The sequence below is a fragment of the Caretta caretta genome, chromosome 5 (assembly GCF_965140235.1).
Source record: "Caretta caretta isolate rCarCar2 chromosome 5, rCarCar1.hap1, whole genome shotgun sequence".
In the NCBI taxonomy this organism is placed as follows: Eukaryota; Metazoa; Chordata; order Testudines; family Cheloniidae; genus Caretta; species Caretta caretta.
Window position 1 is genome coordinate 99,000,847 of NC_134210.1, and position 23,868 is coordinate 99,024,714.

Here is a 23,868-nt window from a genome sequence, read left to right on the forward strand (position 1 = left end):
TGGCTTGCTACCAGGCTGAAACTGTCCAAAGAAGTAAACGAAAGAGTTCATTTATGCCAGAGTTCATTCCAGGCCAGTGGTGCAGCCCATCAGGATACTCTGATTGCGGGCCGCGAGACATTTTGCTGACATTGACCGTCCACAGGCACAGCCCCCCGCAGCTCCCATTGGCCAGGATGATGAACCACGGCCACTGGGAGGTGTGGGGGGTTGTGCCTGCAGATGGCCAATGTCGGCAAAATGTCTCACGGCCTGCAATCTGATTACCCTGATGGACTGCATGCAGCCAGCAGGCCACAGGTTGCCCACCACTGTTCCAGGCACTGTACCAGAGGAATAAGCCATGAGCCAGAGGTAAGGCTGGGACTGAAGTGGCACAAGGCAGGGGCCCTCTCTAGGCAGCCAGCACATGCTTGAAAGTGGGCAATGCTTGATGGGAGGAATGGCCAAGGGCTGAGCTAATTCAGTGAATCCCTACCACAGCCTCTGTCTGCATGGCTCCTAGGATGCTCCAGAATTTACAGCTGCCCCCAGCTGGCAGAACTCCCTAGGGTGAGGGATGGAACACTGCCCACAGCCCTCATCACCCTTCCTGGCATCAGCAGTCCAAACCAAAGAGACTTTAACTCCTTCTTCCTCTGAGTAATTTTTAAAACTTTTCCTAGTGCTTATGAGTATGAAGAGAATGAACTGTTCTACTGAGTTTGCCATGTCTGGCTGTAAATTGTCCAAAGAAACAGAGTCCCAGTTTCACTTCCCACATATTCTATCATACCTACCTTTGCTGAAATCCATAACAAGTGTTTAAAGTTAAGCATGTTCGTAAAGATTTTAAGGATTGAGGCCTAAATGTAGAAGGGAGATTGTACAGAAGCTTCAGTCAAGGTCACCATTATCTGAATGCTGTTCCCATTAATCTGTAGAACGCCTATAACTGGATTATTCCACCTTTTTTGTTTGTACAAAATCCCTTACAATGACCTCTGCAGCTGCCTGACAGACAATGCAGAGACTTTCATTGCCTTACAACCATTTTCTGGACTCGTAATATGGAATTTATCCTCCATACAGTCATCTTAAATTTATTTCATGTTTACAAAAGTTTCCCCTGTGTGAAAGGTGGTGAAAATATTGTTTCAATAAATAAAAGTATTGTACGGTATTTAGAAGTCTACCTTCAGACTTTCAGTTGAGGAGGTTCATCTCTTAAGGATACAATGAGCTTCAAAGAAACAATAAGGGATTCAGCCATCCATCCCACTATAGTTAAAATATTTGCATATTTAAAAACCAGAATTTTGCTTCTAGTCTATCTTTTAAGAAAGGCCTAAAGTATTAGGTTTTGTCTTATATGGAACTTACACAGCATCACCAATTTGAAATCTAAATGCATATAATCACAGAGGGTCAAATTCATCCAGAGTCCAACTCTACTGAAGGAAATGGAATTACCAGAGACTAAATCAGTCTAGACTCTTATTCCCAAATTCCTCTCCTTTTTTATTCCTAAAGACACAGTAATGGACATGGAATATTCATACGTTCTGTTTTTAGATCAAGAAACATCTATACTCAGAATTAATGAAAAGAGGATTTGAATTGATTTCTATCCATTTGAATGATCTCCTGACAGTTCATATTAAACTACTGAAATTGAACAGTGAAGCACTGAGCACTGAAATCAAAGCCTTTTAGAGCCAAAAGAGTCATGATAATATGCAGTATTGCAATAATGCACACTTACACTAAAGTCCCACAAAGTTGCAAAATTCATAGCAGTTCTTTCTTCACCTCTCGGGACAGTTTTTCTAGGTAACGTGCCATATGGTTTCCCCATCAGTACCTGTAGCCAAAATATGATGAATGTAGATAACGGCTCAAAACACAACACCAACAACCAGAAGTATAAAATACAGATGCAACCAACTGCACTGGAGATTTTACTTTGCGTTCTCCTTAACTGCCTACTGATAGCAATCCACCTCTCCAAATCCTCTGCCTTCATGCCTTTTATCATGATTGACGCTATTACTGAAGTATTCAATGCCAATTTTTTATTAAATGGTAGTCTACTAAAAAACAATGGAATGTTAAGCTGTACCTCTTATATTCAGCAGCGATAAAGAGGTTAAAAATATTCATCTGATCAGTGAGTTCTTTCAGTGATGCAAATTCATTTTCTTGTGCTGTTGCTTTTGTTAATAGAAAATATATTGGGTCATTACATGCATATAGTTTTCAGATGATGACAGCTAGGATTCTGAAAGTATCGGAGCCTCTGGTGAGATGTTTGCACAACCACTGAAAGTACTAGGCCAGATTCTGCTCTCACTTGGGTCTTGATATTGTTGCACTGCAGTCACTGGCAGTTTTTCTCTTGACTTCAATGGGAACAGAACCAGGCTCTTAAGGTGGTGTAGATCCAAAGTAACTCAATTGGCTTCAATTACTCTACCCTAATGAAAGCAGAATTTGGTCCATCCATTAGAAAATATTTGGAAAATGTCATCTCCTAAATAAATTTTGTGGGCTTGATGTTATCTGCTGCACTCACTTACATGTACACACTGGAAGTAAGTATAATCAAGAGGATATTCTCTATGGCAGAAATTTAGGGGCCAGCCCAAGACCTATGTACCACTTAAATTCCATTTAAGTCCTATTTTGAGCCCTGCTTAAGTCTTATACTCGTCCTTTGCATGGGATAATTTCAATTTGGGTTGAATTCCACCTTACGGATGAGCTTCTGTGCTGCATGTCTAAGGATATGTCTATACTTTGAGCTAGAGGTACAATTTCCAGCTTGAGGAGTCATGTACCACAGGCTAGCTCTAAGCAAGCTAGCACTCTAAAAAAGGAGTCTAGCCATGGCAGCCTGAGTAGGGGGAGAGACTAGCTGCCCTGAGTACAATCCCATTCAAGATCCTAGGTACATATGTGGGCTGGCTAGCTGTGCCTGCTCCTTGCGCTGCTGTGGCTCCGTCTTATTTTTAGCTCTTCATCACAGCTGGCATGGGGTATGTCTCTTCATAATAATACCTCCAGCTCAAAGTGCAGACATACTATTAGAAGTGCAGCACAGAACTCGCAGTCCAGGGGATGGGGGCTAAGGTAGCTTTAAACCACCTTTGTGCTCCCCACCCTTCTCCACTGCCAATCCTGTGCTGCTCCAGGTATAGAGTGGCGATGCCCCTGATGTAATTTAGACAGACTTCTTGGACTACCCTAAGAGTCGCAGCACTGCCTGGAATATCCCCAGCACTGGGAGATGCAGCCCTGCTCCACACACTTGTCTCATGCTCAGCCCTTCTCTGCCATGTCCCCCTCCCCTCCATGCCAGGGAGTGTTAAGTTCTTGGGAGGCAGCCTTATAGCTGTCTTCTGCAATGCCTGTGTCAGGAATTTGCCCCTGGGCAGAACCAGGGCATTTAGGTCTGTTTTACACCATTCTGTCTCTTTTCATGGCCTAAAGGAGCTGGAGCATTGGTAGGGATCTTGCCCTAAGTGTTCTAGTAACAAAGGTAAAAGTTTTAAGCAACATTTCTCAGTGACATTTTATTCTCCTATAGAAATAAGAAATGCAATTTAAAAAAATCCCAAATCACCCATTCTTACCTCAGGCACCATTACAAGGCCAAATGTCAATCCAAAGAGAATCATATTTATTCCATACATCCAGCGCAAGAATATAAAATAAGAAGCTACTGAAGAGCCGAAATGACCTATGAAAACATTTGCAGTGATGAAAAGACAGATCAGTCAATCTTCTTGTCTTCTTACTTTGAGACAAGATTACTTGAGCAGTTTCACGAGTGGTTAAGACACAAAAATATCAGATTTTTCTTTATTCTATATTAATACCTATTTTATCATTTCCGTAATTTTTCAAGATTACAGACTAGCATTCACTTCATTGACATGATTTAAAAAACAGAAGCCAAGACACCATTTACCAAAGATTATACATTTATATTGAAGGAATATAAATAACATGACACCAACACAATGGAATAGAACTTCAGGATGATCTCCTAGGGCCAGATTTTCAAAGGTATTTGGTTGCCTAAGGATGCAGATAGGTGCCTAGTGGGATTTTCAAAAGTGCCTAAACAGATGAGACACCTAACTCCACTAAAAATATCTTTGAAATCCTGGTCTCTAGAGCTTATCAGTGCCTTTCTACATATGCTTTGTTTCTGGCCTACTAGCCAGGGAAAAAATAAAATATTGCTGGAAAGACAACTTCCTGAATTTAAAAACACACACACACACACAGCAGTGGTCCAAAACACTAGAATTTGCAATGGTGATACTACTGTTCCTGTTATTGTATAGAATACAGTGGTATTTTTATGACTGGTGTCAGTCACAACACCAGATGCAGAATACCTTGAGAACCAGGAGGATACAGTTACTCAATACAAAAGATTCTTCACAACAGGCTGATTAGTCTATGCATCACAAATATAAAAGTTTTAGCGATGACAACAAGAGATGGTTTAAGATTCAGGTTTAGGGAAACAAGTATATACGGTGTGAAGATTATTATTGTAAATAGGAAAGATTTAGGTAGGAAAGAACAGGGGAGGTAGCTTGATCATGGGGTCAGAGTATTTAATTGAGAGCTATGAGCTGTTCAGTTCTGCCACTGACCAGCTGTGTGACTTCGTTCATATATTTTGCCTCTTTCCCCGCACACCCTTTGTCTGCCTTGTCCATTTTGACTGTAAGCATTTTGGGACAAGAATTGTCTCTCTCTCTGTTTGCACCACGCCTAGCACAATTGGGCCCTGGTTTCAGTTGAGGCCTCTAGGTACTACTATTATATTATTAATAATAATAATAATAATAAAATAATAGCAGTTTAGGCCCTGATTCTGCAATACTTATGTGAAGAAACCTTCCACTGAAATCAAGAATCAAACGCTTTATGATTAAACGAAGACTTTTATCCCCACGTGGCGCTGGAGCTGCCGTAACTGAAAACATTGGTCACATGATCTTTTTATTTACTGCTAAAGTGGCTCCTGTTGGTCTGGGACATGTGAGCATTTATTGTAATTGATGATTTCATAAACTGTTTTTTACTGTGTCACCTATTTTCTCTGGTAATGACCCTCTTGATGCTAAATCAGTTAGGATTAGCATTGTACCCCAGTTAATTCTATCATTTATTGATCTGTAGTTATTCATTAAAACTGTCACTAGAGCGGATTGAACTGGGGAGGGGAGAATCATCCCAGGCCCTTGTTGCAGAGGAACTGAAATACCTAGTCCTGTTTATGTTGACTTTGAGCTTTTATGTTGGTATTTGCAGTTGGCACTGCTTGTCCAGCGCATTGAACTTTTCAGCTCCTATGAAAGGCAGCCTTTATACGTTCTAATGTTAGTTTCCCATACAATTCCATTAGTAGCTCCATTTAAGTAGAAAATTGTAACAAGACAAAGGCATAGGTTTTGCCTCTGACCTGTTCTTTACCCTTTGTGCCACAAAACAGCCAGAAATCTACCTTAACTGGTCTCCCTCCATATAGGAGAATCCTCAGCTTGTATGCCATCCTGTCCTATATCCCAGCACACAGGTGCCTAGCTAGGGTGACGAGAGAAAGTGTGAAAACTCAGGATGGGGTGGGGGGTAATAGGCACCTATAAAAGACAAAGCCCCAAATATCGGGACTGTCCCTATAAAATTGGGACATCTGGTCACCCTATGCATAGCTGCAGAAAAGAGAATCAGTGCTAGGAACCACTAGGTGTGGTTGATTCCTGGCCAATATAAAGGACCTTAAGTTGCACATCATCTGATTCCCAGATGTTGTAATGGACCTAAATGCGCATTGGGACTGGACAAGCACCCAGTGGCCCCAGGATGGGTAGACGGGGATAAAGGTGTCTTAAAAGTAACTTCATGTCCACCCATCCCCTGAGCTATGCTAGATGGGGGGCAGCAAGGTCTGAAGTTCTAACTCAGGCATTTCATCACTGCATTATATGGTTTGCTTTGCTGATTTTCTAGGTTTAAAATATAGATGTCTTTGTTTGGTAAGGGTTAGGTAGTCACACATGCTGTCCATGCAAACCTGTACAGTAAAAACACATTAATTTGCAGTATAATGACCATTCTAGTTAATGTTGCAAAATAGTTTTCTTTTGGGCTGATACATGTCATGCTTGGTCTCTATCCAAACTTGATTTTTATTTTTATTACTTTTTACAAAGATAAAGTTCACAATCCTACTTATTGAGGGTCATTATAAAGGTAACATTTATACTGTGATATTCTGAGTGTCCAGGCATCTTTCAGCTAAGGAAAAGAAAAAGGAGCTTATTTCATTACAGGAGAGAAAAAAACTGTACATAGACACAGTATCAGTTAATTATCCTGGTCTATTTTTACATACTTGTCCTACTAATGTAACTTGAAACAGACGTGGGTTTTAATGGCAAAACAATTCAGTCCAGGTCCATTTATTTACCAAAAATAACTGAAGGATCACTCACATGGGTTCTCAGAATGAATTCTATTCTGTTACCAGCCCACCAAAAGAACCACCTGTCTCCTGCTGCTCAATTTGATTTAACTACATTTATTAAACAGCTTCTTCTGCGTGCTAAATTAAACCTCAGTGATTGCATAGCCTGCTTTGTTCTCTGCTGATTGTGATGCCATGTGTTTCAAGTTATTATGAGGTGAATTACTCTTTCTTTTTGGCCTAGTGCCGCCTTGTCTAGGATTGCTTTGCAACACAAAATACAAATCAGCTAAAACTCACAGTTGACAATTTTCCTGGTCATGGCCACCTTGACACTGTCTATTGCATGCTCCAAAGCTACCTTCGGTAAAGCTATCTTGTGCTATAATTAGGGCTGAACAGTGGCTAGGCTCTCACTCAAGTCCTTGTGATGTTAAGCCAAGTTTGCTTCATAGGGGATTTGTTGGTAACTTAGCTCATTACTGGAAGGCCTTTCTCCCTGTGAAATATAAAGCTTACTTTATGATAAGACCATTCTCAAATTTTGCCACAACTCTCATCACAAGTATTTTGCACTTTTATATATGCACAGTGATATTCATGATCATATTCTCTTTTCATCTTTATTTTACATGTTGTGATTTGAGAACACTTAAATAGCATATTATAGACAAACAACAAATCTAGCCTATAAGCTGTATCCCAAGAGCACTTTTCCCAAGTTAATTTCAATACTGGGTAATGAAAAAGGTTTAAACTTATCCGTGGCATCTATACTGGACGTTATCATCTGTACGGTAACTAAGACTTTAAAGGATATTTCTGATGAGTAGCTATTAATGCCTTATCAAGCTAAATAAATTTTCACAAAAGAAGACTGTATACAATGTAGACATTTTACAATGATTTTTTAAAGTATTTTTAGATATACCTGTCTGTGTTTCAGAATCTCAGTTTAGTGAATGGGGCTAGTGACCCAGCACATGGTTCCCAGAAGAATCCCATGCCCGGAGTAGGTCACAATGAATAAAAATGCAACTCCCATTTGAAAGTAATGGACATTTCACAGTTGATGTAAAATTAAAGTACAAATAAAACTGTAATATAATTTTAGTATTATCTTTGAAAAGTCATGGAAGATGGGTGAGATTCCAGAGGACTGGAAAAGGGCAAATACAGTGCCAATCAATAAAAAGGGGAATAAGGACAACCTGGAGAATTACAGACCAGTCATCTTAACTTCGGTAGGGGGAAAGATAATGGAGCAAATAATCAAGCAATCAATTGGCAAACACCTAGGAGATAATAAGGTGATAAGTAACAGTCAGCATGGATTTGTCAAGAACAAATCATGTCAAACCAACCTAATAGCTTTCTTTGACAGGGTAAACAAGCCTTGTGGGTAGGGGGAGAAGGTATATCTTGACTTTAGTAAAGCTTTTGACACTGTCTCACATGACCTTCTCATAAGCAAAGTAGGGAAATACAACCTAGATGGAAATTATATCAGGTGGGTGTATAACTGGTTGGAAAACCATTCCAGAGAGTAGTTATCAGTGGTTCACAGTCAAGCTTACCAAGTGGGGTCCCGCAGGGATCAGTTCTGGTCCAATTCTGTTCAATAATTTCATCAATGATTTAGAGAATGGCATAGAGAGAACATTTATAAAGTTTGAGGACAATACCAAGCTTGGAGGGGTTTCAAGTGCTTTGCAGGAGAGGATTAAAATTCAAAATGATCTGGACAAACTGGAGAAATGGTCTGAAGTAAACAGGATGAAATTCAATAAGGACAAATGCAAAGCACTCCACTTAGGAAGGAACAATCTGTTGCACACATACAAAATGGGAAATGACTGCCTAGGAAGGAGTACTACAGAAAAGGATTTGGGGATCACAAGCTAAATATGAGTCAAAAGTGTAACACTTTAGCAAAAAAGGGCAAACATCGTTCTGGGATGTATTAGCAGGAGTGGTGTAAGCAAGACACCAGAAGTAATTCTTCTACTCTACTCCGTGCTGATTGGGCCTCAACTGGAGTATTGTGTCCAGTTCTGGGTGCCACATTTCAGGAAAGATGTGGACAAATTGGCGAAAGTTCAGAGAAGAGCAACAAAAATGATTAAAGGTCTAGAAAACATTACCAGTTTAGGCTGGAGAAGAGAAGACTGAGAGGGGACAAAACAGTTTTCAAGTACATAAAAGGTTGTCACAAGGGGGATGGAGAAAAATTGTTCTTGGTAACCTTTGAGGATAGGACAAAAAGCAATGGACTTAAATTGCAGCAAGGACGGTTTAGGTTGGACATCAGGAAAAACTTCCTAACTGTCAGGTTGGTTAAGCACTGGAATAAATTGCCTAGGGATGTTGCGGAGATTCCATCATGGGAGATTGTTAACAGCAGGTTAGACTAACACCTGTCAGGGATGGTCTAAATAATACTTTAGTCCTGCCTTGATTGTGGCATGACCAAGTGTCTGGTTTTAAACCAGAACACCCAGTAGAAGAGGGATCCTGGCAGCTCCAGTCAGCACTGCTGACTGGGCTGTTGACCATCCAGTTGGCAGCACTGTGCAGTGGGGCTGGCAGGTTGCCTGCTAGCCTCTGTGCTACGTGGCTCACAGGAAGCAGCCGACATGTCCCCCCTCCAGCTCCTATGTCTACGGGCTGGCAGGGGGCTCTGCACACTGCCCCCACCCCAAGTGCTGCCCCCACAGCTCCCATTGGCCAGGAACCGTGGCCAATGGGAGCTGCGGAGGCAGCACCTGCAGCTGGGGCAGCGCGCAGAGCAGCTGGCTGTGTCTCAGTGAAGTAGCCAGATGGGAGACATGCTACTGCTTCCAGGAGCTGCTTAACGTAAGTGCCACCCGGAACCTGCACCCCGACCCCCTCCTGAGCCCCAACCCCTGTACCAGCCCCAGCCCTGATCCCCCTCCCACCCTCCAAACCCCTCAGTCCAAGCCTGGAGCTTCCTCCTACACCCCAACCCCCTTATCCCCAGCCCCATCCCAGAGTCTGCACCCTCAGCCAAAGCCCTCACACCACCCTGCACCCCAACCCTCTGCCCCAGCCCAGAGCCCCCTCCTGCACCCTGAACCCCTCATTTCTCGCCCCAGCCCAGAACCTGCACCCCAGCCCAGAGCCCGTACCTCCTCTCATATCCCAACCCCTGCCTCAGCTCAGAGCCCCCTCCTGTATTCTAGACCCCTCATCCCTGGCCCCACCCCAAAGACCCCACCTTCACCCTCACCTCCTTTTCCATCCCAGCCCACTGCCTCAGCCTGGAGCCCCCTCCTGCACACTGAACTTCTCATTTCTGGCCCCACCCCGGAGCCCGCACCCCCCCAGCCGGTGTCCTCACCCCCTCCTGTACCCCAGCCCCCTGAGCCAGTCCAGTGAAGATAAGTGAGTGAATGAGGGTGAGGAGAGTGAGTGACAGACAGAGGAGGGGATGGAGTGAGCAGGGGCGGGTCTTCGGAGAAGGGGCAGGGGGCAGGGCAAGGGTGTTCAGTTTTGTGCGAGTAGAAAGTCGTCAACCCTACTTGAGTGCAGGGGACTAGACTAGAAGATCTCTTAAGGTCCCTTCCAGGCCTATAATTCTGTTAGTTAGATAAGCAGCTCTTTCTCTTACCATATCGAAAGAACTTCTTAACAAATTTGAAACCTTCTCTTTTCCAGTGGGATTTGAATTCTCTATCTGATTCTGCACTACCAAATCATCAACATGACAATTTTATATATGATCTCTGCAACTAGATGTAGTGGTGACAATACTGTTTATGGTACATTGGAGTTGTCCTTGAAAATAAGAGAAGGGCTATGCAGTCAAAATGACGGAAGTGATAGTCTGGGTATTGGCTACCTGAAAAATAACCTGTTTCCACAAACACCAGCACAGCAGTTTAGATCAGCTGATGTTCTTGAGGGAACAAGTTATGTGAATTTAGTGGTACTAAGAAGTGCCAGATTGAGAGCCATGAACACAGAATTCTGTTTTTCACCCAGACAACAGATAGGACAAACATACCAAAGGGCCTTACCCCTGACTGCAGAGACCCTTTTTTAAGGATCAGAGGAGTGTTTAGTCTTCAGGTCCAATCAGTACATTGCCTTTTGGCTTGCTCGGTGTGCTCCTTAGTCCCATTTCAAAGAGGACTAGATCAAAGCATGTTAACAAACTGTTAATACACATCAGCAGGGTTCATGTGGATTGTGCCCACAAGGGCTGGGAGGGGGAGAGATACCAGCGGAAGGAGGACACTCAGGCCTAAGAATAGTAAACTATGCTTTATTGAAGGAAGGAAGGAAAAACTTACGCTCCAATCTGCGAGAGGAGCCCCTAGGATGCTTTGGATGTTAGTCTGGGGCAGGCTAGTGTGAGATAGATTCACGCTCCAGCTTGCTGCAAGCTACATGTTTGTGTAGACAAGCTTTGACTATGAAGATTGTTTCATGAAGCATAATCTCTTGTTCAGACTGTGGCTGTGTCCTCTGCCATTACAGCTAGGAGGGGTGTCAGTGCTCTAGAATAATGATGAAGAGGCCATTTTGGGTTCACTGGAAATTAAGAAGGCGGGTCCATCTTCTCTTCTGAGGAATAAAACATTTGGAAAGCTATTTTTAAAAGCAGTGAGAATGTTCTTGGAATCAGGGGAGCCTCTGGGAGTACACCTGCTGCTAAATGCTAATTTTATTGTTTCTCCATAATACTTACTTTCAATTTCTTTGATTTTCATTTCCCATGGTATGCAGGCTGTTTTAAAATTCTCAAAATCTCGTTGAAATTTCATCCATTTCTGTAAAGGTTCACAAAGAAAAAGAGGCCACATTCTCAGTGTTCTCATATACATTCTCAGTCACTCCTCGGAGATCCAGCATGGAACTGAGTGAATCATTTGGTATCAAAGACTTAATTTGCTGTATTTTGCCTTTTTCTTTTTCTTCCTGTTTGTGGAATGTCTGAACAGATTGTGATTTTTCTTGACTATTATTTGACTTGAGAACTGTTTCTGATCATTTAATGTATTTTATTACAAATCTGAAATTCAAACTGTATTGCTTAGTTGTGGTTAGTCTAAATGGTGGTGGTGTGTCTGTCCCTCAATTGGATAAGAGCAACTATGCTAATCCGGCTTTCCAGGCATATTTCAGAATATGAAAGTTGAAAATTTGTGGGGTATTTTTGCAAACATTAATGCTAGTAAAATGTGGTCCCACAAATGTCTATAGAAAATGAAGCCAAATTAGAACTGAACATGGTTGAAGCAAAACTTGTTTAAAAATGTGAATGAATATTTGCAGAGATTGTTTCAGTATTCTCTCAGCTCTGAGGCAAAGGGACAATCTATCCAAGCACTGTATAAGGGAAAAAGGAACTGCAATCTAATATATAAAGTGCAGGTTTGCCGTATGCCAGTTTTTCTGCTACAATGTGGAGAGTGGAACATTTGAATCTTCTCAAGGAGTATGATTGTCATTGGCTTTCTTTATACTGGGCCTAACCCAAAACCAAATTTTAATCTCCAGAGGATGGAACTCTTGGTGGAACAAATTAGAAGGCTCTTGAAGATAGACCCCAATCAGCAGGTATGGGTTTGGTTAATGACCTCTGCTTTGGGATCATTTGGGGCAAAAGTGGTTAAAAATGCAAGTGAAGAATGGGATGGTATTTATGAGGATGTGGTGAATGATAGTCTACAACAGTCTATTGTTTTGCATTGTATGAAATTGATGAAATAAAATCCTTACCTTTGTCATCATCACTTTGTATGCATAAAACTTTTTCCCTTTTCCTTTTCCAAGTGCACCTTCAAATTTTTCCACAAAAAGCTGGGCTTCCCTGAGAAATAAGAACAAAGAGACATGCATGTGATGATATGGTAACACAGGAATTCCTGCCACTTCAGGCTGGAAAAACATGTCCTATTACTCCACGTTGGATGTTCATATATCCCTGTTCTCTTATTGATGCTCTTATCGTTTGTATTTCCCAGAAATTTTATCATCGTTAGTGCAACCAGAAGAAAACAACTTGAGTCATCTAGTCTGAGCCATCTGCATTTTCCAGAAGTGATGTCTACTTAATTCCTGCTAACGTTATCTAGCCTGTTCTTGAATACCTGAAGTCATGGTGTCTTGTTTTGTAATCTAGCCTATTCCCCAGTAGTACTTCCTCTTAAGAATTATTTCCTTTTGTTCAAGCCATTGGTCGTAATCCATTCATCCACTGGAACGAAATGAATTATTCTTCTCCTTCATTTTAACTATTACCTTGAAGATATTTATAGACTGTAATCATGGTTCCCTTGTGTCTGCTCTCTTCTGGGCTATATATATTTCACTCCCCTCAGTGCCTCCACATAGGTCTTGTCCATTGTACAGTCTGTGAATCATTTTCTCATAATTGTGGCTTCAATTGGCTCCAGAAGATTAGAGTTTTGATTGACAAAATTATTAAAGTATTCCCTTGAGACAGATAGGACATAAGAGTGAAAGGAAAAAAAGAGTGAGAGTTCCTTTAAAATGTTTTTAAGATTTTGTGTAACATCAGCCCTTTTAAATGATGATCAGATGAGACCAGTCATTTACTAGAGTCCTCTTCACCCCCCTTGTATTCTCCTTTGTGAGCACAAATTTTAAGACACCAGTGTATGTAGTTTTTTTGAGGAGAGGTGGCTGCTTTAGCTGCTGAATGACCATATCTAAAGTACTATATCAAAGAAACAAGACTTCTTGAAATCCAGTGTTTGCACAGTGATATCAAAAACATATTGGTTGTCACCAGATGGCACTAATCCAAAGCACCTTACACATTTTGATTAATTGCCTGTTTAGGCATTTGGAGACTCTTGGGCAGTTGGAGAGTTGCTAACTATTAGTTGTGGTGCAGTTCTTTTCTGGAAGATGTGCAAATAGATTAATTGTCTGAGTCCGTCTGACTGGAGTTATTTCTTATGCATAGATCTGCTGCCCACAGCTTATATCCACACAAGCAAACAAAAATATTACAATGTGTCAAAACATTTTTAAAAACTTCAGGAGATGCTTATGTAAGAAGAATACTATTAACCAGCTCAGAATTGCCACATGAACCAAAGCTAATCTTTCTTATTCTTATGAAAAATATTGTGGGACTTTAATGACTGCAAGCATTCAGAAGTAGCCCTGATCCTTCTAACACCATTTGTTCAATTCAACACCACTTACTGTGGCACTAGTTGATTTATGAAGACTTTACATCCAAGCACAGGGTCTAGATTGTGAAAGGGCTGAAGAAATCACAATATGCAGTGGCAGTGGCATAGTGGCAAATCTATTTTCAGCCATTCATCTGCTTTATTTTACTGTTCCAGTCTTCAAAATTAAAAAATACACTTCTCAAAGTGAAACAAAGAGTTTAGAAAGTCAGCAGGATAATATTCAAACAAAAGCCTGCACGGTGGTGCAGTATCCACGGTATACATCTGATGAAGTGAGCTGTAGCTCACGAAAGCTCATGCTCAGATAAATTGGTTAGTCTCTAAGGTGCCACAAGAACTCCTTTTCTTTTTGCGAATACAGACTAACACGGCTGTTCCTCTGAAACCTTCCTAGGCAGTCATTTTCCATTTTATATGTGTGCAACTGAGTGTTCCTTCGTAAATGGAGTACTTTGCATTTGTCCTTTATTGAATTTCATCCTATTTACTTCAGACCATTTCTCCAGTTTGTTCAGATCATTTTGAATTTTAATCCTCTCCTGCAAAGCACTTGCAACCCCTCCCAGTATGGTCTGCAAACTTTATAAGTGTACTCTCTATGCCATTATCTAAATCAACATGCAACTATCAGGGAATACACAGATAATAAATGTATTTCCCTGTCCTCTACATGTTTGTATGTTATGCACATTATCATTTCCTAAGCATATTTTGAAATGCTCTTTACCTCAGTTCTCAGCTTTGAGAATAAGAACTTTATTTGCACATCCCTGGAGAATCATAACACGCCTCTGCACTTTGTGCTAAGAAAAGTGAGAAGCAGAGGAAGAGCAGTCCTATTATTACAACAGTTTATTAAATCCCATCTGCACATTTTTGAGAGCATCTTTAAAAATATCACACACTACATGCAAAGTTTCAGAGTAACAGCCATGTTAGTCTGTATTCGCAAAAAGAAAAGGAGGACTTGTGGCACCTTAGAGACTAACCAATTTATCTGAGCATAAGATGTGATAGAACCTCACAAATATGAGAAAGTATCAAAAACAAAAGTGAAAGACAAAAGTGAGCTTTGTAATCACTGGTATCATGTTATAGATAAATTATCTATAGCACAAGATAGGCCAAAGTGTACCCCTTTAGCTAACTGTGAGAGCTTTTTTGGTTGAGAAAAAACATCTTAATCTAATTACCAACAAAAGGAGCTACTAAATATTTCATGGAGTCAGGTAGTATCGCCCTTAAGTAGCCCAGGTTAATTATTAATCCTAGATATGAGGTTGCAGCTTCCAAAGTGCTAGGTAAATTGCATGTAGGGCAGTTCAGCATGTACAAAGTAGAGGATGTATTACAGCACTTAGAGGTTACTGCTGGTGAACAGGATTCAAGTGGATAGCTCACGTTTTTCAGCAACAGTTCAGGAAGGTTTCGGTCACCAACATGTAAAAAAGTCATTAAAAAGAAATGTCCTATTAATATTGATCACTTTGGACGTCTCCAAGTAAGTCTTAAAAAGACTGGCTAAAAGTTGACAGCAACACAACTGTTGCCAGGTGGCAGCTAGCTTGGAAAGTAGCTCAACAGTAATAATGGACAAACTACAGTGGTGTTTAATTTGGTTGTGGTGGCTGCCAATAAGTTCATAACAAGAGATCTGTGGCGGTATGAAGATAACAGTGGAAGAAGAAAATCTTTTTCTTCCTCTCACAGAGTAGCGTGTGATTGTTTTTTGTCGTGCTGCATTTATAGAATACTGTCTTCTGTTACAGTAAATCTATTTTTATGGCTCGTCTGGACTGGAAAGTAAAACTAGAGAAAAAAGACAAAGCCTAAACACCCGCCTTCCACCCACCTTCCCTCCTACCTCTAGTCTTTAGAAATAATCCATTGAAAAAAATGTTCCCAGGTTGGTACTGCACTGCAGCCGCTGGGGTCGGTGAGAGTGTTGCCATTGATTTCAATGGAACCAAGCTCAGTGCCGGTAGCACACCAACTGGGCTCTACTTCCCCCATTGCAGGATGCTGGTAACAGCCTGGGCTGGCTTTCCAGTGAGGCACAGTTGGCACATGCCTAGGGGCATCAGCATTCTAGGGGCACCTGACCTCTCTAAAACTGTGTGCAACACATAGGTCAGCTGTAGGCAGTAGGGGCGCTGACGATGCTGTGCCTAGGGGTGCATGAGGTGTAAATCCAGCCCTGGTAACAGACTGAAGATTCTGTCCCTCCTCCTTTTAATTTTATATGAACCAGTTATGTTTTAGGGGCCCTCTCAAATATCCTTTGTTCACTGTCACTGTTCCTACAGCGACTCCCAAGTTGTCTTATGATTCTTCTTGCATTCCATATTTATTTGAAGCTACTTTGTGAATGATACAAGCTTGATCTATGTCTGCCATCTCCTTCATATTTTGTTGTCATTCATTTAATTGTAGTTCATACATTGGTATTAACTTTATTGGGTAGCTTTTACATTTAGTAAAAACTTTAAACAAGGGAGAATTATAGTTGCATGGCATGCTATTGTATAATTGCAGGATTATGTGGTAATTTAATAAGAGCATGCTAGTAGATCTGACTATATATAGAAGTTAATTGTCTCTGTAGATTATACAATGCATACTTTGTGTGTGTGTGTGTAAAATCTAACTGACCCATGTCAACAGTGAGAATTAGAACTGTGCTCCAGAACCAAATACAGAATCCCACTTTTCAAATGTGGTCCTATCACTCCAGAACCAAGAACCATTAGCTTGGAAAACAAGGTAGCTGGCTAGATATGGATACACCCGTATGTCTCAGATCCTCAGGTGGTGTAAATCTGTGTAAATTTCAATAGAGTTACACCAACTTGCACCATCTGAAGATCTGGCCCATAATATTTTATCTCTATCTCTATAAGCATCAATTGTAGGTCCAACTTTCTCCAAATCCAGTTCAGTAAATAGGAACTGAAGGTCATTACCATTGGAGTTGCCTTTGTGAAACATGTTGGTGTCTCAGACCAGTTCCCAGAGGATAAGTGTCTATATCACAGAAAATACCACCCCCAAAAAAGAGGAGAGGACAGGAGACAGCCTGCCCTACCTTCTAATCCTCAGCTGCTCTCCCTCCAGTTCAGAAATAATGCACACTGGCTTGGTAACATGGAGAAGTTTATACAGACACTGCCCATGCTACAACTTTCCTAGAATAAACAAAGCGCTTTATTCTCCAAAGTGTCCCATCTGACCTCGTTCATAGGCATTACACTCAGCAAAAAGAATAGTGCACATCCTGGAATAATGGTTTGTCCCACTCCAGTTGAAACCAGAAAAAGCCCATGTAGTTAAACGAGAAGAGGAAGGAAGGAAATGCAAAATGTCTAACCTCAGTAAAGCCAGGAAATTCAGAGAAAGGCTGAATCACCATCCTTCCCTACTTCAGTTATGCTGAGGTAGTACAGAGAATATGGCTCTCTTCCAGGTAACTGAGAACTGTGCTCTTACATACCATATAGGTCAGATTCCTTCCCCCCTCCCACCCCCGCAAGAAGAAAAACTTGTGGAAGTGGGGATTAATAGAGGAGGGGGTGGCAAGGGACAGATCATTCCATCAAAGGGCAAGTTTTGCCCTCAAATAGATTAAGCAGAAGCTTCAGTCACCCACTATGGATCCCTTGAGATTCCCAAGATGCAAAGCCTTTACATGGGCTCTTATTGAACCTTACCCACATCCCAGCATGAATATTCCTTATGAGGCTGTTTGAAGGATGATGCATCTAGTTAATCTGTTTCTCAATATCTCTCTCTGACACACACACACTCTCCCCATCCATTCCCATCCTTGGCCTGCCCCCTCCTGCTTTGCAAATCATCAAACCTATGAAAAGTTGTCTGTGAGATAAGAAGATTGGGGAGCAGTGCTACAGAAATGTATAACCCCAAATTCATCATAAACCAGGATAGCTCTGCCTGCTGGTCCCCTCCACACGTGGATCTTGAGAGGAAAAATCAGGGCCACGTGAGGTGCATAATGCTAGGCACAAGGGTGTAAGGCAGGAATGGCAGTTCAGCCTATGATACATCTCCCTTGTAGGTGTAAGCCAGACGTTAAAGTAAGTGTAAGTGTCTTTGTATGTGAATTCTGCACCTGCACATTAAAAATGTATAGTTCATGCATTTTCAGAACAAAACTAAAAAGCAAAAAATAAAACAATACACTTCCTTCTAAAACAGAATGAAATTCTTTACAATGTGATCACTTTTTCTGGTCAGTGTGATGCTCACTTATTACTCTAACTTTGTCATGATAGTTTAACTAAAGCTTCTTCATTAATGATTTTTCCCCTAGGAAAAATGGAAGCAAAGAAAAATGATAAGATGGTGAGACAACTGCCAATGAAATCTCACTTTATAGAGATTGGAGAAAGCAGAATGGAAGGGTTACCTCCCTCTAGCTATAGAGCATTGGCGTACACAGTTGTAACAATTATTTGATATGAATTGCACCAATCCGCTCCCAGCTCAGGTAGTCAGACGGTACAGGTGCTCAGAAAAGAGCCAGGGGAAGGATGGAGCAAATAGTTTAATAAAAATTAAAATCTAAAACCAACATTCTCAAACTTGGGTTATTAAAATTAGGTGCCTAGAGATAACATTTTCAAAAGCACCTAAGTTACTAAATAGGCTAAGACCCATTTTCAAAAATGATTTTGGCCAGTCTACATAATGTTTCTTTCCCCTTCCCTCCCTTCCCCGCTCTCCGCCCCCCGCCCCATAGTAAGCTCTGGTGATATAAGCATCTTCACATCAATATAAATGTGTCCAAACATATTTTGATTTCTAAAATGACATAGTTAAAGCAGTACAAAAACTGTGAGTAAACAAGGTGTAAGGCTTGTATTAAAAGTTAATAGGACTTGGACTCCAAAGTGCCTAAATCACTTTTGAAAATGGGATTTAGACACTTTGGAAAATTTTACAGTAGATCCATATTTTGATACCTAAATAACTGGCTTCATTTTCAGAGGTGCTGTGCACTCACTACTCCATTGATTTCAGTGAAATCAAGACACATGTACGGGGCCAAATATAGATTTAGATGTCTAACTTTAGGCACCTTTGTTTGAAAATGTGGCCTGGTTATTAGCTTTTAGATTCTAATTTTTGTTTGTTTCTTCTCTGCTGAGCTGAGATATGACTCTCCATACATAATAGTGACAATCTAAAGTAGGATTGCCTGGTATAAATTGTAACTGTTTTTGGAATGTATTTGATGTAGCTAGATGGTAACAAATGTGATTCACTGGTTTACAAAAATAGATTTCAGTCTAAAGAACTGATCTAAAGAGCTGTCATTTCCACTTAGAACTCTGATATTTTCTGGGGCCAGCTATTAAAATGCTCCTAAGCCCACTTCAAAGAGAGCTGTGTGCTTAGCACAGCACGAAAGAAACCCGCTGTTTTGGAAAGACACCAGAAAACACGTTGGTACACATGTGTGTATTCACACAAAACTTTCGAGACGAGAAAATAAAATTTAATGAACTTGTAGTCTTCTAGTCTGGATAGCAAAAATATAATAATCTAATTTTAAAATTAAGTAACTAAACTAATTTATAAATAATTAAAATTGTGAAATGAACAAGAATATCTTGGTTAAAAAAATTGACATTATAACACCAAAATACATCAGAAGACTATCCAGGCTGGGATTTTAAAAGAGCTCAGTGTTTGTCTAACTGAAAATCCCACAGCCAGAGTACCAAAAAAAGGGGTATAAGCCACAGAGAAACAATGAGAAAACTTTAACAGATAATGGAGAGCATATTCACCTATTCTGCAATAGCAGTAGAGTTAGGGGACCTGGTTACAACACAGTTCATAGATCCATAGGTCTTAAGGCCAGAAGAAACCATTATGATCATCTAGTCTGACCTTTTGCATAATACAGGCCATAGAAATTCACCTGCGTCAATCCCTTAACTACTGATTGAGCTACAGCGTATATTTCAGAAAGATCCAGCCTTAATTTAAAGACTTCAGATGATGTGATCCACCCTGTCCCTAGGTATATTATTACAATGGTTAATACCCTCACTGTAAAAAATTTGCACTAGTTGTCCCCAGACAGTTATATTTTATTGGGTCATGAAAATAAAATGAGAGAGCGTGTCAGTGTTAATGCTGGAAGAGAAAACTGAACTTTAAGGTGAAAATTTTGTTCCTGCTTAATAGATTGTAACTATAAGGTTTATCCTATCTACGTGAGGGTTCTATAGTCTTAGACTAGATAAAGAGTATTCTGTATAACTTTGATTTTTCTGAAATTTATGTCCATTTTCCAAATTCACAAATTCATATATTATAAGGCCAGAAGGGTCTATTGTGATCATTCTAGGCTGACCTCCTGTATATCACAGGCCATAGAACTTCCCTGAACTAATTTCTGTTTGAACTAGAGCAAATCGTTTAGAAAAACATCACAATTTGATTTTAAAATTTCCAGTGATGGAGAATCCACCACAACCCTTGTTAAGTAGCTCCAATGGTTAATTACCATCACTGGTAGAATGTGTGCCTTATTTCTAGTCTGAATTTGTCTAGTTTCAACTTTTAACCATTGGATCTTGTTATATCTTTGTCTGCTAGGTTGAAAATTCCTCTGTTATCAAATTTCTGTTCCCCATGTAGTAGGTACTTATAGACCAAAATATTCTTTAGTTAAGATAATTTGGAAGTACTAGATACTTGGGAGTAACTTTGCTGGTAGTTCCCAAAAGAAGAAAAATGAATTGCAAGATTCAGAGGCACCTATAAGGGTACAGAAGTACCTGCCTGGAGCCCTTAGTAAAAACATGGAACCAAAAGCCCTTTTCTGGAAGATACTGGCAGAATGCTACCAGCAGTCAGTGAGGGCACAGGGAGAGGGAAGGCTGGCAGGCACAGAGGAAACCAGGTTACAAAAGCACACTGCAGGGCTGCACAGTTTCCTGGGGAAGCAGATTGTTCATTTCATTTCATTCATAATTGCATTGACTTCTGGATTGCAAAATGTCACTTAACTCAACCGGGCCAAGTTGCTTCTGACAGAAAGATTAGTATTTCATGTGTTTTGCCAGTTTAGCCAAGACCTAAACATTCTAGCTTTTTCAGATGAATTTTTCAGATTGTTTCAAGAGAAAATACCTGAGACCCAGGCCCATCTCAATTAAACAGACTCAAGTAGGCATGGAAACAAAACTATAAGCCCTGAGGGCTCCGCGTGGAACTATATAAATTTCTGCTAAGCAAACTAAGCAGCCAAAGCAGGGGCTGCTGCACTGATGGGAGAAGAGAAAATGGGGCCCAGCTGGGGCCACCTCAGCCTCCCCTGAACTTTTAGAACTATCCAGGACAGGCCCCCACTACTCTGAGGGCACTAGAACCCAGGTGGTGCCACCTGTCTCTTCCCCTCACCATGTGGCCTTGGAGAAAAACAGCAGAGCAGAACAACCAGCCGGAGACTCTAGAAGCAGCCAAAGCAGGGATGTCTGGACATTCTGAGAACTTTGTATAGTTTGGACTGGACTTTCTCTGGCCTGCACCAATTGGCTGTTTGCTCCAATCCTGCCCCTCCCTCACAGTCTCTTCACCTGCCCCCTTCCCACCTTCTTCTCTATCCCTTCAATGTCCCCTCTCCACTTTTCTTTCCATTTAGCTGATCCGCTCCTAACTAACTGTTCCCCCCAACCCCCGCAAAAGTAAATAAATAGTGGAACTAACATGACATTTGCTGGCGTCACATTGTTCACTTTGCTTGTGTGTTACACCCCTTCCCACACTCTGTTTCTGTTTCATCTATTTCGATTATAAGCATCTGTTTCCACTGGAGACTTATTTGCTAGTGAAAACAACCTTTTTGCTTTGGTGAAAATGGAAGTGTGGCATTCACTAAGGCCAAAGGCAGTTTGTGCCTACAAAGCACAAGAAAATGCATAAAATGTTCCCAATGTTTTGTTTTTCCCAAATTCAATTAAATTTTCATTCATTTCCCTCGCAGTTTAAGAGACAGAGAATTTTCCACAAATCTTTAAATATATGCTAAAATTACAGCACACAGGCCATCTGCTGGCATTCAAGACAGCTCCAAAGATAGTGACCTTTCTAATTGATGGGAAACTATCATGATCAGAAAGGTCTGATCAGGGTGGGTAATGGAATCCTACAAAACAGATCTGACTCCTTCATATTTTCACCCCAGATCTAAGAAGGTGAAGGAGCATTGACACACAATGTCACTTAAGTCCCAAGGATGGGCTTTCAGAGAAAAAAAATAAAAAAGAGCCTGATCCCTGGGGCTGCTTGAAGTTCAACAGATATAGAAATAAAGAGAAAATTGAGAAAAACAGCAAGAAGAGAGTATACAGTACAAACACCACAGTGACAGCGTTATTCATTATGAATCAGACCATACTTCAGGACGTCTAGTTTCTTTTTCATCTGCCATGGTTTGTTTCGTAAAGTGGCAATTAGTTTCTTTTTCTCTTCTACCTCTTCCTTCAGCTTGGCCAATTCCTCCTCCGTAATTGGCTCCTCTTCAGAGTCGGAGTCAGAGCTTCAAACAAAAGTGGAGGGATAAATACAGTAAGTTTAAAAACGTGAGGGTAATAGAAGGTTTCACTGAAGCAGATGTTCAGTGCTAACTCCTTAACTTGATCCTCTAGGTCTGTCTTGCAGCTGTAACTCTGAACTTGAATTTCTGTAACCCTGACCTGAAATGAAGTATTTGGAGCTTGAAGTACTGAAACTGAGCTGGACTATGACAGAGACAGAGATGTAGGACCTGATCCAAAGACCATTGAAGTGGGTGGGAATTTTTCCATTGACTTCAATGGGCTGTGGATCAGGCCTTTAGAGAGCAAGAGATCTGCTCCTCAAGGGTAATCCAATCTGTTAGATGCAAAGGTTCATGTAAGGAAACCCAACTCGGAACATTGTATAGGTTCTTTTTAGAAGAGTGTTTCAACCGATGGGAGGGAGGTGTTTTTGCAAACCACAGTTTTTGAGAGAGCCATTCCCCACCTGTGAAGGCTCATCTCTGTTGGCTAGTTTGGAGTAGGAAGAGCCATACCCTCACTCTTTTTCCCAACACTTGAACAGGGCTAATCATAATCTGATCTTTAAATTGCAATAATGACCATCATCCGTCTTTTTATTAATACAGAAAGGCAGAGCCTAAGCTTAATAAATTAGGCATGTTTTATACAGAGAGAGGCTAAAACCAGAATCTTGGATCTGAACCACTTCAAATTTGTGGGGAGGGAGTGCTGTGTTCTAATCTCTGAATTTCAGCCCCACCCTACAGCTTTGGTTGCAAAGGGACTTATTTTCTGGGTCCAATTTATATGTGGCCGAAATCTTGTGACACCATCAGTTCACATAAGAGTATGGAAATTTTGCATGAGAAATTGATTTTGCAAATTTACATATCTCAGAACTCTCACAAGATCAGCTAATTTCACGTGACTTCTGCTATTTAGGGTCAAAATGTCATGAAATTTTAGCACTGTCAAACCCCTAACCTGGCTCTGAATCAAACTTAAATTTAAACCCTAGCCTAAACCCAATGAAAATACAAACATCATTGCAATTATCTCCAGTTATATATAAATCCAGATACACTACCACAGTAAAGCTAAGCCGATACCATGCTGTTAGTGGGTAGCTCAGAATGTTCTGGATATGGGACTGTGTTGAGTAATATTCCCTCCACTACCTGAGTGGATAACATGGCTAAAGATAGTTGTGACAGATATGGCAATTTCATGAAGTATCATTGAAAGACCTTTTGGTATTAAGCTTATGTATTATTATGGGCCAGGATTGTATGTATCTTTTCTATGGGGGATTTATGACAAATATTGTACCCCATCTTTGGGGTCCATTGTTTTAACTGCATGGTTGATAGTATGATTATGCTCCACTCCATGAGGAAGGGCTACCACAAATCCACCAGGAACAAAAAACATTGGGTGGTGATTAAGGCAAATCAGCCAGGTTGTAACTCCCCCTGCAGGGAGATACCACCTCCTGGGATGGCTTGCATATATTAGTTCAAACTAGATTCTCCCGAGACCAACAGACAAAGATGGGACTTTTGGATAAATAGCCTGAGCTTAAACATACTCTTTCTGATCCAACGGACAGAACCTTCTATCCAAGGATGGCCCAATCCTT

The 23,868-nt window shown here is 40.8% G+C and overlaps 1 protein-coding gene across 1 annotated transcript in view; it reads right to left on the reverse strand.

Moving 5' to 3' along the window:
* The window catches only part of TMC1 (transmembrane channel like 1), a gene marked incomplete at its 5' end in the record, with an annotated part of 60,142 nt that overhangs the window by 31,461 nt on the left and 4,813 nt on the right, over window positions 1-23,868 (reverse strand). Inside the window, 5 exons of the mRNA XM_048851800.2 lie at window positions 1,745-1,843; window positions 3,615-3,721; window positions 11,187-11,268; window positions 12,221-12,311; window positions 22,106-22,246. Coding sequence (XP_048707757.2) covers window positions 1,745-1,843; window positions 3,615-3,721; window positions 11,187-11,268; window positions 12,221-12,311; window positions 22,106-22,246 — 520 coding nt within the window. The remainder of the gene's footprint in view (window positions 1-1,744; window positions 1,844-3,614; window positions 3,722-11,186; window positions 11,269-12,220; window positions 12,312-22,105; window positions 22,247-23,868) is intronic.